General features: G+C 41.0%; 1 protein-coding gene and 2 pseudogenes across 2 annotated transcripts in view; 2 read left to right on the forward strand and 1 right to left on the reverse strand.

The window, feature by feature from the left end:
- The first annotated feature begins 446 nt into the window (after positions 1 to 446).
- The window catches only part of TRPC4AP (transient receptor potential cation channel subfamily C member 4 associated protein), a 59,385-nt gene continuing 37,810 nt past the window's right edge, over positions 447 to 22,021 (forward strand). For both annotated transcript variants that reach the window (XM_087818769.1, XM_087818770.1), the window contains exons 1-4: positions 447 to 614; positions 13,328 to 13,456; positions 17,428 to 17,544; positions 21,149 to 21,206. In XM_087818769.1, the coding sequence (XP_087674895.1) occupies positions 447 to 614; positions 13,328 to 13,456; positions 17,428 to 17,544; positions 21,149 to 21,206 (472 nt within the window). The remainder of the gene's footprint in view (positions 615 to 13,327; positions 13,457 to 17,427; positions 17,545 to 21,148; positions 21,207 to 22,021) is intronic.
- LOC148092686 (large ribosomal subunit protein uL15 pseudogene) lies at positions 8,834 to 9,273 on the reverse strand (annotated as a pseudogene).
- Positions 14,089 to 15,476, forward strand: LOC148092687 (large ribosomal subunit protein uL6 pseudogene; annotated as a pseudogene).

Raw genomic sequence — 22,021 nt, forward strand, 5'->3', positions numbered from 1 at the left:
AGGCTCCCAAGGATTACTGACTGAATGAACTAGCAAGGAAATTGCGCAGGCAGTCGAGGGCGGCGGGGAGCCCGGCAGGAATTACACCGAGTGGCCGGATTCCTGGCCTGGCGCCCAGGATCGATCCCAGGCCAGCTGGCTGGAGCCTCCCCAAACAGGTAAGAGATGGGAGAGTGCGCGCGCGGGACTCGCGCTAGACCTCAGACACTTCGCGCAAATGCAGCGCTCGGGGCCCGAAAGGGACCTCCCGCGGGCAAGTTCCCGTCGCACCTGCCCTGAGACAGAACTACATTTCCCAGCAGACCCCGCGGCGCGCACGGGCCCTGCCACGCGGCTTGTGTGTCCGCCGACGGCACGCTGGGGGCGCTGTGGCGACCCCTCTGCCGCCCCGTAGAAGTCTCCGCGGCCCTGGGGCCGCTCGCTTCCTGTTTGTCGGACGAGGAGACATGGCGGCGGCGCCGGCGGCTGCTGGGGCTGGGGCCGGCCGAGGGCGACGGGCGGCGGCCGCGGTGGCGGCGTGGGGCGGGTGGGGCGGCCGGCCGCGGCCCGCTAACATTCTGCTGCAGCTGCGGCAGGGCCAGCTGACCGGCCGGGGCCTGGTCCGGGCGGTGCAGGTACGAAGCCGCCCCTGAGGGGCGGGGCGGGCCGGGCCGGGCGGGAGCTGGCGGGGGGCCGGGGAAGAGGCCTTTCCGGGCCGCCGCAGCACGGCGCCGACCCCCTCGGCCGGCCGCGGGGCTCCCGGGGGCCGCACGGACGCTGTCAGCCGCGGCGGGGGGGTGGGCAGCGGCCGTCCGCAGGCCCCCGGGTCCGGGCCGAGCGGGCTGGGCTGCATCGTGCATCGATGGCGTGTCCGAGCCCTGGGCCGGGCTGCTGGGCCCCGCCGCCCCTGCGCCACGTCCGCACGCCTGGGGCCCGGGCGAGTGTGCCCCAGTGCCTGCGTGCCTCGAGTTTCCCCCGTGCGAACCCGGCGCTGGGGCCTCGCTGCGGCCCCCGGACGGCCCTTGGGCTCGTCCTGTGTCATCGCAGAGAGGCCTGTCCCCGACCCCTCCCGAGTAAGCTCCATTGTCATCAGTCACGGCCCTGAACTTGTTCGGTTCACGTTACTTTCTTCGTGTGCGATTGCACATTTCTTTGTTGTCTACCCCGTTTTTCTCGCCCGTTTCTCATCTCCGGCTGTGCTCCAGCGGGTGCAGGGACCCGAGCTTTTGCCGCTGTAGTGTCACGGCTAGGAGTGAGGATTCTGGAGTCGGGCCAGAGTCGGAGCCCTGTTCTCTCTCGATTGCGCAAGTTACCTTCTCGGCCTCAGTTTCCCCATTTGTAAGATGGAGATGATAGTAACCTACCTCTTAAGGTATTGTGAGGGTCAAAGGAGACAGTTGTGTAAAGCGTTAAGTGCGTTTCCGGTGCATAGTAAGGGCAGAAGGGCAATCAGTTACTATTAATGCTGTATTTGGTGTTTGGCTTAAAACCGGCGTCCAATTTAGGATTAGTTTTTTTCGTGTGTGTGTGTGTGTGTGTGTGTGTGTGTGTGTGTGTGTGTGTGTGTGTTTAACGGATGAAGGCCATTGCTTTAGGGTAGAGTGGGATGAATAAGACCTAGGCTCTTTGCTCCTTTTCCTCCCCCTCAGTGTTCCCAGAATTTACATTGTAAACAACCTGTAAAACATTAGCTTAATTTAAAGACAGCTTTTGCATAAAGTAACTTCTGAAGGATACCCAAGCAAGTAATAAAGTGGTTGGTAGGAGTGTGGCAGTGATTGTGTAGACAGAGAAAATTGGAGAGACTTTCCTCAGTGTAACTTTTTATATGTTTGCTAATCTTGAACCATTTCAGTATCACTCATGGTTAAAAGGACAGAATAAAATAACGACCAGGTGGCCTGTTTGTGTGGAGGTTTACAGATGAAGAAGCCGTTCTGGGTGAGCAATATTTTCCTGGACATTGGGATGAGCACAGATGAGCAACTTTTCCCTGCTGGCACTCTTCTCTGTCTGCCTGAAGAAGGCCCTGGAAATACTTCTCTATTCTTTAAGCCCAAAGACCTTACTGAGCTGGGTGTTAGGGGACAGGCAGAAAGGGAGTAACTCACCTTCACTGATCACATACTTTGGCTTAAGCATTGTGCAAGGTACACAGTGTCTTTATTTAATCCTCAGTCTTTTGAATTTGGTGTCAGGACTCATCCCTTACACCAATGGGAAAACGAAGGCACTGAAAGGTTCCATCTTGATATCCTCTGTGTTCTGAGGGCAATAGGGAGCCACAGGAGTTCTTTAGCGTAATGAATGGAGCAGTTTAGGACATTAATTTGTCTTCCATGTTGGAATGACTTGGAATGGGGGGAGACTGGAGGAGCTCACCAGGTAGAAGGCTGCTGGAACATTGGTTTAGGCTGATTATTGTGGCGATGGATAGTTGTGTGCAGGCGTAGGAGCTGTTTCAGGGGTTGAGGTGGGGACACCCGCCAGAACTATAGTGAGGATAAAGTGGGAACCTTCACCTTTCAGATGAGTCTTTTCCTGGCAGCTTTCCTTGATTTCTTCTTTTTCACACTTCCCACCTCCTCTCTCCCCCACATTGCAGAATAAATTAGTTCTTTTTTTTGTTTTTTTTGTTAATCCTCATCGAGGATATTTTTTCCATTGATTTTTAGAGAGAGTAGAAGGGAGGGAGGGGGGAGAGAGAGAGAGAAACATCAGTGTGAGAGACACATTTATTGGTTGCCTCCTGCACGCACCCTGACCAGGGCCAGAGCTGAAGCGGCAACCCAGGTACGTGCCCTTGACCGGGAACTGAGCCCTCAACCCTTTGGTGTGCGGGCAGATGCTGTAACTGAACTGCACTGGCCAGGGCCTCCCAGGTATTTCTGTACCACAGTAAGCATATCCATTATGGCATGTGCTATGCTGGGAAAGACCAGATTAAAAAAATTTTTTTAATTGTGGTTACAAAAATGTAACATAAAATTTACCATCTTAACCATTTTTTAGGTGTACAGTTAAGTAGTGTTAAGTATATTCATATTGTTGTGAAACGAATCTCCAGAATTTTTTCATCTTGCAAATCTGAAACGCTATACCCATTAAACAGCTGCTCCCCCAGCCTCTGATAACCACCATTAGACTTTCTGTTTCTGTGAATTTGATTACTTTAGATAACTCATAAGTAGAATCATTCACTTAGAATAATGTCCTCAAGGTTCATCGTGTTGTAGCATCTAATAGGAAATCCTTGGAAAAGACCAAATTTTCAAGATGGACCTGGATTGAACCCTAGTTCTGTCACTAGCTGAGTGACTTATCTTATGTTGTTTAACCTTAGTTTGCTTATTTCTAAAATGGCAGTAGCACCTACCTCATAGTGTTGTTAGGAGGATTAAGGGAAATAATGTGTCTGAAACGCTTGGTAGGTGTGTGGCACGCAGTGGATGTTCATTAAGTAGTTGCTGTCAGCTTGCAGCTATGAGCCTGGGCTTCTTGAGGGACTTGGTCTTGTTTTTCTTTATATCTGCAGAGGCTGAAATGGCGCCAGGCACTTGATAGGTGCTCAGGTCTCAGTAGATTGTTTGAAATACTGTCTGTGAGAGCGCTGTCTTCCTTCTCCTCAGTCATGTTCTATCTGTGACTTTAAAGAATTCTGGAATCAGATTGCCGAGGTGGGACTCCCAGCTCTGGTACATGCTTAAGTTATTTCATTTTTTCATGTCTCAGATTGTTCCTTTGTAAAATAGGGTCTATCATGAGACTAACCTCCTAAGATTAGGAATAAGTGAGTTAATACATACAAATAGTGTCTGAAACACAATAAGCATGCTCTAAAGGCTAGTGGGTATTGTTTTAAACAAATACTCTATATATTCTGATGGATCCTAAATCTGTTACTTCCATCCTGATTTCTCCTTTTTACTCCAGATGGCATATCCAGATACCTTCTCAGCATCTCCAGTTAGATATCAAATGGGCATCTCAAAAATAATATTCCTGATTCCTCTTCCACCAAACCTGATCTTCTCCAAGTCTTGCCCGTTTCCCTAAATGGGCCTTAAGAGAAGCCTAGAAGACTCCAGGCCACACGTTTTAGAATAGGCCTGTTCTACTTAGAGTTTAATGTGCCTTCTTCCCATCTCCCTTTCAGTTTGCCTTTACAGAGCCTGTTCACACTTACCAGCACATTTGATCCTTAAAGCGAATTGGATCTTATAAATCCCTTGCTTAAAACTCTCCGGTGCCATGCTCTAGCTGGCTTAGCTCAGTGGTTAGAGCATTGGCCCATGGACCGAAGGGTCCTGAATTTGATTCTGGCCAAGGGCACGTACCTTGGTTGCAGACTCAATTCCCGAGTGCATGAGGCAACCAATCGATGTGTTTCTCTCACATTGATGTGTTTTTTTTTTCTTTTTCTCCCTTCCCCTCTCTTTGAAAAGCAACGGAAAAAATATTCTCACGTGAGGATTAAAAATCAAACAAACAAAACCTCCAATGCCATCCCATTACAGTTAGAATCAAATCCAGATTTCTTACCATGGACATACAAGACCCTGCATGATCAGTAGGAATTAACGGAAAGGGGTAGATGAGGCAAACCCTAGACTCCAGGGCAGAGCAACTAATACAGGTCAGGATGTACCACCCCTAGAGATACTACTCCTTCAGATACCCCTGGGTTATGACATTCTTGTTCTGTTTTCCAAATGCCAGCCATTGTTTCCTTAATGATTATTGGCATATCGAAATGCCTGTTTTCCTGAATGTTACTTCCTATTTTTTCCTTAGGTGGACTCCTCCCTTAAAATTATTTTCAATAGGTACTACTTGTTTTAACTTTATTCTAATAAGCATTAGTATTTGTGAAACCCTAGGGGTTTAAGTCAAATATAGTCTTTTCTTGCCTGTCAAGGTAATTTGATACTGAAAAAAACCCTGGATAGGATAAATTCTCATAAATTAATATAAATACCGTTAATCTTAACGACGTTTTGTAAACTTCACAGGCCATAAAATTCACTCTTAATTATATTGAAACAAAATCCTATTAAAGTGGACACAGGTATTCATGGGTTCCCATTTGTTATCAGAACCTAACAGGGTATTTAGTCTTCATTAATTATCTTTTAAGATGGTTATTTTCTTGCACTTAATGTAATATTTTGACGTATTAGTTATCTTACACTTAGGACTAAACAAACAAGATGTACATTTATATATATATATATATAGAATTCAGCCTTTTAGTATTTAAAAAGAAAAGCACAGTAAAGACAAAAATCAGTCAATGAAAACTGAAATGTCACATTCACTAAACAAGTTGATAGCCTAGGCAGCATCGTGTAAGAGATTATCACTGGTATAGACTGTTAAACCACAAGTACTCCAAGAGAAGAAACCCGTACAGCACCTGCCAGCAACTCAAACTTTGAAGATGACTGGATGTTGGCTCTTGCATCACAGTACTCAGCTGTTCACTAGGAAAACAAAATCCAAATGATTATTTTAAAATGAGAGTAAATTCCTTGTAAGACATTGTAGAGGTAGTAAAAGAAATTCCTTGTGAAGCTGACTATCTGGAACATGATTGGGAGGGCCTCTCGGTATCATGAGCCTTATAACAAAAAACAGCAGTACCCTGCCCCCCCCCCAACTCCCAAGTTCACCCTCACGAGGCAACCGCATCTGCACTATAGCCATTTCTTTTGCAAGGAAAGGTCCAGGACACAGGAGAGCCCGTGTTTCTAAATAGCATGCTTATACGGCTGTTCACGGACTTTAATTTTAAACATTATCTGTTTCTTCCTATTGTAGAAGATTAGAATTTAATGCCACATGTTCATTCTCCGATTGTAGATCTATCACAGTTTTGGATGTTGGTGTTAAGTATTTATATTACGATGGTGGTGATGATGTGGTTGTGTACAGCAGAGCCATATAGTATTCAAAAATTATTTTTGTGTTGTATATATATTTTTTGTTTTTCTTAGAGTTAAAAGCCACGCCTTCCCCACTATTTCTTAAATTGAGAAATAAGCATAAACAGTACAATTCACCCTTTTTAGTGTATAGTTCTATATATAAGTATTGATAAATGCATGCAGTCGTGTGACCACCACTGCAGTTAGGATATAGAAAATTCCTTCATAGTAATCAACCCCTTTTTCACCCCTATCCTCTGGCAACTGCTCATCTGTTTTCAGTCCTATTCTTGTGCCCTTTTACACTGTCATAGAAATGGAATCCTATCCACATGTAGCCCTTTGAGTCTCACTTTTTAAATTAGAATGATCATCTTTTTAAAATTTGCTTTTTGTGTCCTTAAATTTTATTCTGCAGTTCTAAAAGTCCCCCCTCCCCCCTTTTTAAAAGAAATTCTTAGACCTCTGTATCCTTCTGCTCCAGTTTGAACTAGTTACTCAGACAGCTTAAACAGCTGAAATCTTGGGATTTTCCGTCACCAAATTCAGAGCATTTTATTTTTCTCACGTTTAGATCCTGTTTCCTGAATCCTGTCTTCCTTTTTCTTGGGGAGTACATTCTTCAGTAGCCTCCTATAAAAGAGTACATGGGAAATAACTTTTTCTTTAAAGCTTGTATGTCTGAAAAGTTTTTTTATTCCTCTCCTTGTATATTTTGTTTAGCTGGGTATAGATTCTAAATTAGAAGTTATTTTCCTTTATATATATATTTTTATTGATTTTTAGAGAGAGAGAGAGATGTGAGAGTGAACCATTGATTGGCTGCCTCCTGCACACCCCCTACAGCGGATCAAACCCAGGTATGTGCCCTGACTGGGATTCGAACCACGGGATGACACCCACTGAGCCACACAGGCCAGCCAGGGCTTCCTTTAAAATTTTAATGGTGTTATTCCATTGTATTTAAGCATTCGATGTAACTTTGGAAGAGTCTGTTCTGATTCCCAGCCCTTTGTATATGACCTGTTTCCCCACTCCTCAGCCCCTGAAAGCTTTTTAGGATTCCCTCTTCCCTCCCTCATCTCCTCTCCCCCTCCCCCTTTCCCTCTTTATTCATTGTGCCTTATATACAGTGTAGATACACATTAAAATATGTAACAACTATAAAACATCATGTCTATCACCTGACATTAACCTCCTCTGCAGAATGATTGCACTAAATGATCTCTAGGGTCTTCCTATTTTTAAAAGACATTTTCTCTCTTATGAAGTTTTACTGTGATTGCTTTGGAGAGATGAGACTTTGAGTTGGTTCTGAAGAATGAGTAGAATTTGAACAGAGGAGCAGAGAGCCTTCTGGCACTAAGACCAGCACTGAGAAAGCCCTCAGAATTGGCCATTAGAACTGGGAAAGTGAAATGCTTGTATGGGAGATAGGTGAGAGTTAAGTTTAGATAGACTGGGAATAGGGAGGGGAGGATAATTAACATTTATCGAGCATCCACAGTGTGCCAATGTGCAGAGACTTTTTAAAACTTACTGTTAAATGTTTGACCTACAGAAAGCAATAGTGATACCACAATATCATCATAATAACTGTGTACCCACTGCCAAACTTAAGACATTACTAATAAAGTTAATCCACATTTCATGTCATTCCCTCCCTACCAGAGGTAATATGTATTTTGAATAAATAACATATGCACATGTACAAAAGGGTTACAGAAAAAAGGAAGTGTCCCTTGCAAATAGTCCACTACCACCTCTGCAAGCACCCTCCAGTTCTACTCCGAGAGGCAGCTATGGTTATTGATTTCTTGTGTAGCCTCTAGAGACATTCTAAACTTGAAAAAGCAAATGTGTCTATGTATCTTTTTTCCTTAAATAAGTATTATCTTACTACATACATTATTGTGCATGTAGCTTTTTAAACTTAAAATGTATCTTACAGATCTTTGCATAATCAGTACATACAGATTATTTTGTTGCAAACACTTAAAAAACATTTTGTGTTGAAATATAACATACAAGTAAAAATGCTCAAAAATAAATGTGTAACTCAGTGAAAAATAACAAAAGCATCAACTGTGCAGCAACCACCAGATCACCTCTGCACCCCCTGCCAACCACTCTACTCTTCCTCCTCTCCAAATGAAACTATTAGCCTGACTTCTAACAGTGGGTTTAGTTGTGCCAGTTTTTGTGCTTGACCTTGGGTCAGTCAGCATTGTTAGGTTCATCTGTGATGTTGGTGAAGCTGTAGTTCTGTATGGTATTTTCTGTATGGTATTCTATTGTATTAACACAATTTATTGTACTTTTGGTGAGTATTTTGGAGTTTTCCAGTTTGGGGTTATTATAAATGATGCTTACAAGAACGTTCTTGTATATGTCTCTTGATATGTATATGCACAATTTCTGTTAAGTATATATTTAGAATTCCTGGATTATAGGATATGCATAGGTTCAGCATCAGTAGCCATTACAGAACAGTTTTCTAAGTGGTTGTACTAATTTATACTCCCACCAGCAGTGTATGAGGTCTGTTGTTCCATGTTCTTATTAACCCGTGGTATTGCCAGTCTTTTAGCTTGAACCATTCTAATGTGTGTCAATGGTCTCATGATCTTAATTTGTGTTTCCCTGATGGCTAATAAGGTTAAGCACCTTTTCAGACATTTGTTGGCCATTTGGACACCCTGTTTGGTGAATTGCCTGTTTACATATTTTGCACATTTTTCTGTTTGTTTTTAATTGACTTGAAATTTTTTTCATTTACTTATAGTTTGGCAGATATATTCTCATTTGGTGGCTTGCCTTTTTAGTCTCTAAAAAGATCTTTTGATGGACAGAAGTGCTTAATTTTATTTTTATTTTTTTTACAAAAGCACCTGTGGACATTTTAATGAACTTCCCTCCGTGTAGCTTTAAGCTACCAGGACACAGGCCCTGCCAACACCCTTAATCTTCTCCTCAGCTCTTCTGCTGAAGAATTTGGCTTTCACCATGACAGGCTGCTTTGGGAGCTTTCCCTTCCCCAGAACTTTGTAGTGGCCCAATCGTACCATGTCAGTGATAGGCGCAGCTCCAGTCTTGTTTTTGGCAGCATTTACCCATGTCTGCTCCAAGGTCCACAGTTTATCAAGGTTGACAGTTGGGCAGAAACTCTGGTTCCTCTTTAAATGGAAATGCCGCATACCAACTTTCCCAAAGTAACCCTGGTGATATTTGTTGAAGTTGATCCTGTGATGATGCGGGCCTCCAGCATCATCGGGCCTCCCGGGTGCTTCCTGTGCTTGCCGATGTGGCCATGGCCATGGCTTATGTGGCCCCGAAGTTTCCGAGTCTTCCTCAGTCTGGATGGCATGTCGGTGGCCGAGATGGAAGAAGAACTGCTTAATTTTAATACAACTCATGGTATCACTATTTTCCTTATGTTAGTACATGTTGTATTGTTGAAGGAATCTTTGCCTAGTTTGAGGTCATGAAGATAGTTCTATTTATCTTTTAGAAGCATTTTTAATGATAGCCAATCTAGTAGGTATAAAGTAGTATTGCATTTTGGATTTGATTTGCATTTTCCTGATGATGAATGATGCTGAGCATCTTTTCTTGGGCTTATTGGCCATCTGTATATCTGCTTCGGAAAAGTATATATTCAGAGACTTCTCCTTTAAGTTATTAACCCAATATCTTTAATAGATACAGGTTTATCAGCATAGCTTTCTCTTCATGTAAGTTTTCATAGTTTGTATCTTCAAGGAATAGTCTGTTTATAATCTAGGTCAGTGATTTTCAACTGGTGTCTGCAAGAATTTTTAACACATGCAGTACCTGACTAGTCAGAGGCACTGACCTCTTTTCCCTCAGATTGTCAAATAAATAGTCATCAATAGCCATCTGGTGTGACTGAATCAAAATTATCTATTTTTTTGGTCAGATCCGCAAAAAAATAATTTTAGTATTTTAGTAATTAGTTTATATGTGCCATAAGATGAAAAGGTTGAAAACCGCTGATCTAAGTAATCAAATTTGTGAGCACAGAGTTATTCATAGTATTCCTTATTATCCTTTCAATGTCCAAGGGATCAGGAATGATGACTGCTTATATTTTCTTTTATTAAAAATTGTGGTAAAATAACAAATTTACTGTCTGGCTTCTTTCAAGATTTTTCTCTCTGGCTTTCTGCAGTTTGGATATGATAAGTGGAGGTGTAACTATCCTGCCTGGTGTTTCCTGAATTTTCTGGATCTATGGTTTGGTGTCATTACTTTTGGAAAATTGAATTTCAGCCTTTTTTTTTTCTTCTTTTTTTCACTTGAAGTGTCAGTTTTCTTTATAAGAATCTTCTGTGTTTGGCAGTTTATAGCATTGTTGCACATGTCTATAGAAACATTAGAAGTGCCCACAATAGGATTCTTTCCCTGATCAAAATTCCGCCCAAATTAAAACCAGGGGTATAGTTTTCTACCAGCCAAAATTAACTTTGCAGCTGTGTTGTCCAGATGTGCAGTGTCTTTGACAGTTTGTTTATGGATTGTTCACAGGTACTGCTTTGGAAAACAGAAGCTGTTGTTTTGGCAGTTGACTGTCAATGCACTTGGGATAGTTGTTTATAGGACCTTTACTGGAAACCTGAATATCTGACTGACTCAGAGGATGGCTTTGTTTGGTTCTCTGCCGATCAGTATCCTAAGCCCTCAGAATCTCTTGCCAACTTTGTTTCCTATCATGTTCTATTAAGATACAGCTGTAGTTCAGGGGAGTGTGTGTGGCATCTCAGTTATATACTACAAGAATGGCATCCAAGTTAACTAGTTATGATTCTGGGCATTATGCTGGATGTCAGTGATTTTCTTGCAGAAGAAAGGAGAAGGAATGCATGTTTTCTTACTGCTGAGGAGTTTGGACATTGCACCGTACGTCAGAGTCATCTTGTTTTTTTCTAAAGATTCTATCTGAAGAGAACAGCTCAGTGTTATGCAGAGTCATAGCCCTGATGAGTGAAAAGTGTTTCTTCTATTGAAGATCTGTTTTCTGAGAGAAGATAATTAAATTACCATGGGCTCCGTATCACTTTATCTTTTCTTAAATTTCTGTTGATTTATTACATCAGTAACAAGAAAACAATTTTTACATGTAGAATTTGTCATTATTTCTATGTAAAATGGAGTCTGATTTCCAGAGTACTTTTGAGTGGTAGCAGTAGTTCTCGTGGTGTTACCATGTGGGCCGATGCCCTAACCACTGGGAACGCCGGCCAGGGCAGTGTTCCTTTGGATTTAGTAGAAGCATCTGGACTCGAGCTTTTCTTTGTGGGTAGTTTTCTTTCTTTTTTATTAAATCACTAATTTGATCTCTTGTAGGCCATCAGATGTTCTATTTTGTTTTTTCTTGAGTCAGTTTCTTTTGTTTGCCTCTTGCTAGGAATTTGTCTGTTTCACGTAAGTTATCTAATTTGTTGGCATGCGGTTGTTCCTAGTATTCACTCAAGGTTTATTTCGGTAAGGTTGGTAGTTATGTACCCTCTTTCAATCCTGAATTTAGTAATTTGAGTCAGTGTAAGTTGGTCAGTGTAAGTAAAGTTTCCACTTTTATTGCTCTTTTCAAAGACTCAACTTTTGATTTTGCTCATTTTTCTCTGTTACTTTTGTTCTCTATTTTGATTTAATTTTGCAATAATATTTTTTATTTCCTTTTGCTTGCTTTTGTGTTTGGTCTGCTCATTTTTTTTTCTAGCTTCTCATGGTGAAAGCTTGAATAAGTGACTTGAGATTACCCCTTTTTAAAATAAAAATGTTTACAGCTATAAATTTGTAAACACTGCCTTTCCTGAGTCCCATAGAACCATGTTTATTTTCTTTGTTTTTCTTTCAAGGAAAGGAAAGATGTTTTTCCATTGTTCTTAGACTTGCATTTATTTGAGCTTAAGAATGGTATGAAATTGCTAATATTCAATCATTTTTTACAGAAATGGTCATTTCTTCTGTTTCATCCTAATACAGATTACTCTCAAAAGCATTAACTCCCATTACCCCAGAATTATCTTACTTTTACAATTAAACAAACATGCTCAGGAAGGATAATGGGACTTGTCTAGGTTGTTAGGACCGACATGCATCAGGATAGACTAAGACATTATTGAAGACTTGCATGTCCTACAATAACAGTTACAAGGAGCTTGTTGTTGTTGTTAATCCTCACCTGAGGGTATTTTTTTCATTATTTCCAGTGGGGGAGGGTAGGGGTAGAGAGAGAGAAACATCGATGTGAGAGAGACACATCGATTGGTTGCCTCCCATATGCGCCCCACTGGGGCCAGGGATTGACCCTGCAACCCAGGTATGTACCCTTGATTGGGAATCGAGCCTGTGACCCTTTGGTGGGTGGGCCAACTCTCTACCCACTGAGCCAGGCCGGCCAGGGCTACAAGGAACTTTTAATCTGATTAAGAGACAGGTGCACATGAAAATAATTCACATCCAGCCCCTGACGATGGTTTGTCCCACTAGTGTTGGTGGAAATTGTGCCATAATTGATTAACGTACGTGTTGTTAAACTAGTGCCTGCCGTTCTTTGAGAGAGAGAAGGTGTGTACGACAAAAAACAGCTCGGTACCTACTCTGGAGGAGCTTATGGTCTGCAGGAGGAGGTGGACACATGAACTGTTAATTATGATGCAGTAGGATAAATGTTAGATGAGGGCCCAGTGGAAGGGCACCTCCTCTTTCTTTTTTAGAAAGGAAGAGGTGAAGACCAATCAAGGAAAGTTTCTGGGTGTTTGGTTTGCATTTTGAAGACAGAGAAGGAGCTTCTGGGTAGAAAAGACAGGGAGAGAACATGTGTAGAGGGGCATAGAGAGAATGTGTGTATTGGAGCCTAGAGTGTGTTGGGAAAGAGATGAGGCTGGAAAGGAAAGCAGGTGATAGAATATGAAGGGTGCTTTATCACAAGGCAAGTTGACTTTTAGCTTATAGGCTGTTGGGGAGCTTTTGAAGGTTTCTAGAAAGAGGCCTTTGAATTATCTGTCCTCTGGGGAGGGAGTTGGGAGGCAGCTGCTCTTCTTTGCCCTATATGCTAATACAATTGTCCCTGAGTATCCACCGGGGATTGGTTCCAGGACCCCTGCAGATAACAAAATCTGCAGGTGCTTAAGTCCCTTATATAAAATGTCAGAGAACAATGCATACAGTCAGCCCTCCACATCTGTGGATTCCCAGCCACAGTTTGAAAAGACTGTTTTCAGTCCAAGGTTGGTTGAATCTGGGGATGCAAAACCTGGGGATACAGAGGGTCGACTGTGTATTTACTGAAAAAATCCACATATAGGTGACCCACACAGTTCAAACCTATGTTGTTCAAGGTCAACTGTAGTTCTTTCCTCACCAGTAAAATGTTTCTCTTTTTTTTTTACTCACAGTTTACTGAGACTTTTTTGACGGAGAGGGACATACAGTCCAAATGGAGTGGAATTCCTCAGCTGCTCCTTAAGCTGTATGCAACCAGCCACCTCCACAGTGACTTCGTTGAGTGTCAAAGCATCCTCAAGGTAATTCTTTCGGGCCTTGGAGGGGCTGCATTCAGGGCCTCCAAGTGACACAAGATGCCTGCTATTTTTTAAAAATCTCTCTTTCACTCTACTTTTTAAAATAGCCTGTTTTTATTATGTAAGCTGTGGGAAATTTGGGAAGTTGAGAAAAAGTGCAAAGAAGAAATAAAACCCTTGCCACCCAAAGATAACCACCATTGAGTTGCCTGTGGATGTCCTCAGTGCTTGCTTAATTTGGGAGGTCAAAACTGTGCCCCAGGACTGAGACTGTGTTGTCTTTGAATGGGGTTTAAAAGAACTCACATTGCAGGAGCTTCATGGTAGTGACCTGTGGTTGATAATTACGACTAACGAGAAGATTGAAGGGTTTGGGCTTGGTGGTTGGGGGAGAGATGCAAAGAATGCAGAGAGATATAGTAAGGCTGTTCTCAAACTTGAGTGTGTGAGAGAATCAGCTGGAAGGCTTGTTAAAACAGAGTACTGGGACCACTCTCAGAGTTTCTGATTTAATAGGTCTGGGTTTCTATATCTGAACTTTAGCTTGTAGGGGACGGTGAGTGGTGGGTCCAGTTTGAATTTAGAGCGCCAGCTTTAGCTGCAGCTAAAATCCATGCAAATGGTATTTGGTCATAATGAAACTTAATGATACACTGTTCTTCAGAGGTGAAGTTTTGATTATTATATTTCATAAGTCATTCTAAAATATAATAGGCTCCAGAATAAGCTTAATCTTTACCTTTAAGAAAAGATGTTTTGAGCTGCATCTACTGTGAGGATGAAGACCATTGTCAACAATCAGACTTGATATTTCAGAAAATATGGACATCACTCTGAAGGGACTCACAGTTATTGTGAAGGGCCCCAGAGGCACCCCGCAGAGGGACTTCACTGGAAAGAAAAAGGCTCTGGGTTGATAGTGGTGGGGAAACAGAAAGGAGCTGGCTACCTCTTGCACCATCTGCAGTCATGTACAGGACATGGTCAAGGGTGTTACACTGGGCTTCCGTTACAAGACGAGGTCTGTGTACGCTCACTTCCCCATCAATGTTGTTATTCAGGAGAATGGTTCTCTTGTTGAAATCAGAAACTTCTTGACGGGAACCCATCCACAGGGTTCGAATGAGGTCAGGCATGGTTTGTTCAGTATCAAGCACAGAAAGATGAGTTAATTCTTGAAGGAAACGACCTTCAACTTGTATCAAATTCAGCTGCTTTGATTTAGCAAGTCACACAGTTAAAACAAGGACATCAGGAAATGTTGGGATGGTGTCTGTGTTTCTGAAAAGGGAACAGTCCAGCAAGCTGATGAACAAGGTCTGAGTTGTTCAGCTTGTTCAGCTACAGAAACAAGAGGCCGGATGATTCCTCAGACTTATTTGCAATATTTTAAAGACACATTAAAAGTTGTGTATTGACTTGGGGGGGGGGGGATTTTTTTTTTTATTCTTGATCTTCTCATAGTCTGATTAGAACAGAAATAAACACTTTGCAAAGAGTTGTATATTATTTCATTTGACTCCTTCAGAATCTCTGAGATACAAAGGAGGAGGTGAAGGAAGTAGAAGGGGGACATTAATATTCGTGTTTGCTGTGTGATCATTTCTTTATTCATCCAGCAAATACTTACTTGAAATTCACTGTGTACCAGGCATATTTAATTTTTTCAGTAACCCTGAGGTGGCTGGTATTTTCCTTTGTATTGGTCCAGAATATTTTGATTGTGGGTGACAGAAACTCAGACTAGCAAAAAAAAAAAAGAAAGAAAAGATCCTTTATTTGTCTTACATAATTGGCCAAGCACAGGTGTGAATTCAGGAGCTGAACAGAGTTAGGCTGCCTACTTCTTACCTTGACGTCTATGTGTGGCCTCAAGTTCCTCCATGAAATCACAGGCCTAGGGTGGCATTTCTACAACATGGGCTATCCACTGAGGTGAGGGAAATGAGAGACTCTTGGCTAAGCCTGCTCACCTGCCCCAGGGGCTGGGACTGAGTTGCTTGTTGACAACCCTAGCAGAACCATGTGGAAAGTGGGGAGGGGCATTTCCTCTAAGGAAATGGGGCTGTTACCTAAAGAAGAGAGAAAGCTGCTGGGCAGACAAAATCCACATTTTTTTTATATTCTCTTTTTCAGTTGAAAAAACTGAAACTTGACAATAACCCGCACCTCCCCACTCCCCCCAAAACCTTGTGTCTACTATATGATGAGCCCAGATTTGTTTTATCCAAAGCCAGTTTCCACTGTACCAGGTTACCAGTCGGAAGTACTTCCTGGTTTTATAGATGAGAAAAATGAGATCCAGAGAAAGTGGTTCAGTTACTTACTAATTATGTGACTCTAGGCAACTTTGTGATTTTGCTTTTTGCCCGTAAAATGAATAAAACTAATAAAACTATACTTACTTTACTGAATTATTTTAAGGATTACGTGAACTAAAGGATAAAAGCCCAGTTCCTGGCATATGAAAAGTGATCCATAAGAGTGAGTTCTGCTTTTTCTTGATGTATGGTACCTGGACCAGCAGCATCAGCATCACTTGAGAACTTGTTATAAATGTACATTCTCGGACCCCATCCCAGACCTATTGAAATTCTGCAGGTGGGACCCAGTAGTCTGAATTTTAAGAAGTCCTTCAGATTATTCTGATGCTCACCCACATTTGAGCAAACAATGTTTGCTCTAGCCCATTGTGTTCCATTTTCCCTCACAAGTCCCTGAGGAGAGAGCATAATGAGTAGGGTTCTGGATTCTTCCTACTCTCTCCCCTATTTCACCCAAAATAGTTTTGCTTTCTTCTGTAAGCACAGACTCTGGAGCCAAACTTCCTACATTTAAATCCTGGCTCTACAGCTATGTGACACTGGCAACTTCTTTGTGCCTCAGCTTCGTTATCTGTAAAACTGGGATAAGTTACTATTCTCTCTCACTGGGTTGTGAAGATTAAAAGAGGTAATACGTGAAGAGCTTAGAACCATGCTTAGAACCAAGCATTAAATAAATTAGCGGTTACTACTGCTATTACAACTTTTATTATATCAACTTTTCCGTAAGATTATTATTTTTTTTCTATTAGCCCTGTTCCATATAAACAAAGGATTCTTTGGCCTCTCCAAATTTGAGAACCTCTAAACTATTCTGACTGTATTAAATAACTGCTGTGTCATGGGACATAGGGAGAATACAAAGAGGAATCTGTTTCATTCTTATCTTCAAGGAACATTTAATCTAGGGAGAAATAACATACGTTTGTAAAGAGGTACAGAGTAAAAGTGCTAAATGCTGCAATGAATTACAGATTTTTGGGGGGGGCGTTCAGAGGTGCATCAAAATGCTTTTGACTGAGGGAAAATCAAAGAAGACTTCTTGAAAGAGGTGACACTTGAGCAATGTTTTGGTTATCTATTGCTGTGGAACCAGCCACCCCAAAACTTAGTAGCTTGAAATAATAATCACCATTTATCTCTAACAATTTTTTGGGTTTATAGAGTGGTTCTTTTGCTTCATGTGGTGTTGGGTTGGGTATTGAACCATCTGTAAGGTCCAAAACTGCTTCACTCACATGGCTGGTAGGTTAATGCTGACTATCAGCTGGAGATCAGTTAAGGATATCAGTCCTGGCCTCAGTTCTCCTCCTTATGCCCTCTCTAGGTGTCTATGTTGGACTTCTAACAATGTGGTGATTGGATTCCAAGATGGCAAAAGCCAACTTTGCCAGTTTTTCTTAAGACTTAGGCCCGAACTGGCATAGTGTCACTTCTGCCGCATCCTGTTGGTTGAATAGAGTCACACCAGCCCAGACTCCGTGTGGGAGAGGATTCTAGAGGGGGTCTGAGCACCAGGAAGTGTGGTTCATTGAGGGATATCTTTGTGCGTGTGGGGATTTAAGTTGTGACTAAAATGCAAACTGATGCTTTGGTGTCTGGTCTGTGTTGGATACAGAAACTGAATCTTTCTCTCTAATACTTTTTTAGGAAATTTCTCCTCTCCTCTCCATGGAGGCTATGGCATTTGTTACTGAAGAGAGGAAACTTACCCAAGAAACCACTTATCCAAATACGTATATTTTTGACTTGTTTGGAGGTGTTGATGTAAGTAGTTGTTTATTAGTTCTGCTAGTATACTACTGCTTAATGGTTTAAGAAGTTAACTCTTGAAATGGGAGTCAGGAAACATTTCAGAATATATAGGAAACATTTGAGAATTTTAATCTTTAAATCTCAGTGGCACTCACCTGTGTTGAAGCAGCATAGTTTTTGCTTTAGAAGAACTGATTTATTTGAATTGATAATACAGCTACCTTTTTTTTGTAAAGCACAGAGTTAAAGGGTATGACTCCCACTTTCCCAGTGCCCTCTCCTCAGAGACAGCTGTGATTACTAGTTTCTTTTTAATCCTCGCCCGAGGATATTTTTTCCATTGTGGAAGGGAGAGAGAGAGAGAGAAACATCAGTGTGAGAGAGACACATCGATGGGTTGCCTCCTGCATGTGCTCCGGTGGGGGCAGTGGACAGGCCTACAACGGAGGTATGTGCCTTTGGCCGAAATCGAACCTGGGACCCTTCAGTCTGCAGGCTGACGCTCTTTACTGAGCCAAACTGGCCAGCCTACTAGTTTTGTCTGTGTCCTTCCAGAGATGTTCTTCTCTCTGTGTGTGCATGTGTGCTCACATTTGTATAAATCACCCCACTTCCCCCACCTTTAGGTTAATTTTCTCCCTGTATACAGATGACATATATATATACAGGTACATTGCTTTGTATCTTGTTTTTTCCATGTAATTCTCTAGCTAGGGGATAGTTTAATTTGAGTGCATGTAAATCTGCCTCATTTTAAACAGCTCTGTAGTATTCCCTGGTATAATTGTACCATAATTTATTTACGCAGGCCTCAGTTGATGGGCATTTAGAGTTTTCTCACACCTTTCCTATTAAAAACAAGATTACAGTAAAGATTTTTGTACATACTTTTGTGTACATGTGAAGATAAACCTTTGAGATCAAAGCGTCTGTGTCTTTTACTGTTTATAAACTTGTCAGTTTACATACCTAAGAGGTTTCTTCAACTTCCATCCCCAGTAACAAAGTATAAGAAGAGTGTCTGCTTACTCACATCATCACCAACACAGTGTGTATATGTGCATTTTTATGGACTTTGTTATTGAAGTATAACTTTGCATACAGAAAAGAACACCAGTAATAACCACAAAATAAGTTTACCTTTGTCACTATCATCCAAATCACAAAATAGAACATTACTAGTACCCAGTAGCCTCCTTCACTAAACATAATATTTTAAGTATTTTAAATATTTACTAAGCAGATAAGAGAAAAATGGTACTTCTTCACAGTATTTTTACAGCTTTATTGAAATATAGTTCACATACCACACAATTCACTCATTTAAAAGTGCATGATTCAGTGGTTTTTACTGTATTCATAAATATGTGCAACTATCACCATAGTCAATTTTAGAACATTTTTATCACTCCCAAAAGAAACTCCATGTTTTAACCCTCCAACCCCCACCTCTCATGGGCAACTATTACTCTGTTTACTGTCTCTCTAGATATTTCTGTTATGGAAATTTTATATGAATGGAATCATGTAATATGTGATCATTTGTTACAGTCTTTTTTCACTTAGCTTAGTATTTTCAAGATTTATCCATGTTGTAGTATGTATCAGCACTTCATTCCTTTTTATGGTTGAATAATAGTTTATTGTATGGATATACCACATTTTGTATATCCATTCTTCAGCAGTGGACATTTGGGCTGTTTCTACTTTTTGGCTATTATGAATAATGATGCTATTAACATTTGTGTACAAGTTTCTATATGGACTTGGATTTATATTAATTTGGGGTATATACCTAGAAGTAGGGTTACTGGGTCATATGGTAGCTCTTATGTTTGAGCCATCAGATTGTTTTCCAAAGTCACTGCGCCATACCCACCAGCAGTGTATGAGGGTTCCAGTTTTTCCACATCCTCCTCAGAACTTGTATGTGTTTCTGATTATAGCCATCCTAGTGGGTGTGAAGTGGTATCTCATTGTGGTTTTGATTTGCATTGGCTAATGGTGTTCAACATCTTTTTATGTGCTTACATACATTTGTGTGTCTTCCTTGGAAAAATGCCTGCCTCCTTTTCTCAGTTTTTAATTGGGTTGTATTTTTATTATGAGTTCTAAGAGCTCTTTATATATTGTTTTCATAGTTTTTAAAATCTGCATTCTTCTTTGAGTGACATTGAATATCTTTTCATGTGTTTATAAACCTTTTCTTTTCTGCCAATTGTCTGTTAGTGGCTTTTGCATCCTTCCTATTTGGTTATTAGGCTTTTCTCTTACTGATTTTCTATCTTAGCTCTTTTAGGTTGCTGTAACAAATGTTACCAACTGGGTAGCTTATAAACAACAGAAGTTTATTTCTAATACTTCTGGAGGCTAGACCATGCAAGGTTATGGCACTGGCAGATTTGGTGCCTGGTGAAGGTCCTTGTCCAGGTTGCAGACTGCCAGCCTTTTCCTGTTTCCTCACATGGGAAGGGGCTAAGGATCTCTCAGGAGCCTCTTTTATAAGGGTATAATCCCCTTCATGAGGTCTCTGCCCTCATGACCTAATCACCCCCAGAGCCCCTACCTTCTAATGCTGTCACATTAGGATTTAACATGAATTGTGGGTGGTCACACACATTCAGATCATAGCCATTTGTAACTACTCTTTTAAGGTCCTTTGTCTTACGTGTCATTTTTTTTTTTCTAGTTGGAGAATTAAATTTTGACTTTGTTTATGGTACTTTTAAATGTAGAAAGGTTTTTTAAAAAGGTAGAAAGATCTACTTTTTAGGTTGTCAGATTGCTCAGTCTTTTCCTTTTCATGGTTTCAGAGTTATGTTTCTTGCTTTTCCCATTATGTTTCCTTCTGATATTAAGTTTTTATCAGATATGTTTAAGTTTTTACAGCTTTCTGAATTTACTGTGCTGCAGCGAGTGAGGGACTGGAACCCTACTTTCCCCTGGATGTCTGTCCTTACACCCATCACATGAAGGAGCATGAGGGCGTCTTTCAGGGCGTTGTGGTTAGTCTGTGTCTTGATCTGGATGGTGATTGTAGGAGTGGTGCTCACTTTGTAAATATGAGCTGTGTGCTTAGGATTTCTGCTCTTTGCTGTATCATCTTATACTTCAATTTTTTAAGTTTTTTCCCCCATTAGAGATGCCATTTTCTACAAAAGTGAGGATTGAATGTTAAACACTTGCATACATACTGTTTACCATAGACTTCATTCTTTAATTTCTGCTCAGCATTCACTCTCCTCAGCAGTCCCAATGGCCCTGTACCAGTTACTAGTCGGCTCAAGGGACCCCCCCTTTACTTCTGAATCATTCATCAAGGAATTGACTTAATAGACACCAGTGTACTTATGGGAGGAAAAAGAATAACGTGGGTCTCTCGCCTCATGTCTATTTTTAGTGAAAATATATTTTTCTGTAGCAGGTGCCTGTCCCACCTTAGGACATCTTTGGATCAGTGGTTCTTGATTTTATGGGGGTTTTCTCTCGTGTGTTCAGGAAGGCTCTTGTAATACTGTTACAGCTATTTGGGCCATGAGTTAGCATAGCAAAGATTGTTTTATAAGTTGTACTTTGAATTAATTTAGAAGATTTTATCTCAAAATTTTTTTTATAGCTCCTTGTAGAAATTCTTATGAGGCCTACAGTCTCTCTCCGGGGACAGAAACTGAAAAGTAAGTATACTTTCCAGCCACCTCCTTGTTTTCCAACAGGAGTCTCTCTCCTTTACCTTTCTAACCCTTAACGGTGAGGACGTGCCTTACATTCAACTGCAGGATGCTCTCCAGTCCCAACTAAGAAGCTCTATTTATTCATTTTATGCTAGGTAGAAATACAGTCTGGTGCTTTAAAAGAAAAAGTGTGAACACTACCAGGCGAAAAGAATTGCACCTTTGTACTTTTCTAGTAGTCCTTGGCTCCAGCTTTTATGTTTTCTTTGGAAATTCTTACTTTCCATATATAGTTAATTGAGAGAGTAAGCAATAACCTGGTAAGACCACTTTGTGTTTTTTTTTAAACTATTTTGTTGTTATAAAGGTGATATATGCTCTTTGTAAAAAGTTCAGTCATTACCAGTGCATATAGCAAAAAGTAAAAGTGTTTTGGTAGTGGTTGTGTGTTATTTCTTAAGCTGGGCGGTGGGTACTTGGGTATTGTTCTGTTACTCTTCTTTATAATTCACACATTACAGATATTCTTTTTAGTGTGCAATATTTAACTTAAAAAAGATTAAGTATACTTTACTTGGCATTAAAGCCAGAGATAGAGATCACTTAATATTTGATGAATGCTCTTCCACAAACATTAAAAATTTTTTTTTTAATTAAAAAAAATTTTCCTCCCTAAATCAACATGATATGCTATATAAGACCTCATTTGTAGGGACAGTGATGGTTTGGATCCATGCTCATCTTTGAATATCCATGTTCAGCTTTTCTTTTTATTTAAATTGGTTCTTCTGTTCTCTACTCACATAACCCTCATAGCA

Source organism: Miniopterus natalensis, chromosome 7, assembly GCF_054644295.1.
Source record: "Miniopterus natalensis isolate mMinNat1 chromosome 7, mMinNat1.hap1, whole genome shotgun sequence".
In the NCBI taxonomy this organism is placed as follows: Eukaryota; Metazoa; Chordata; class Mammalia; order Chiroptera; family Miniopteridae; genus Miniopterus; species Miniopterus natalensis.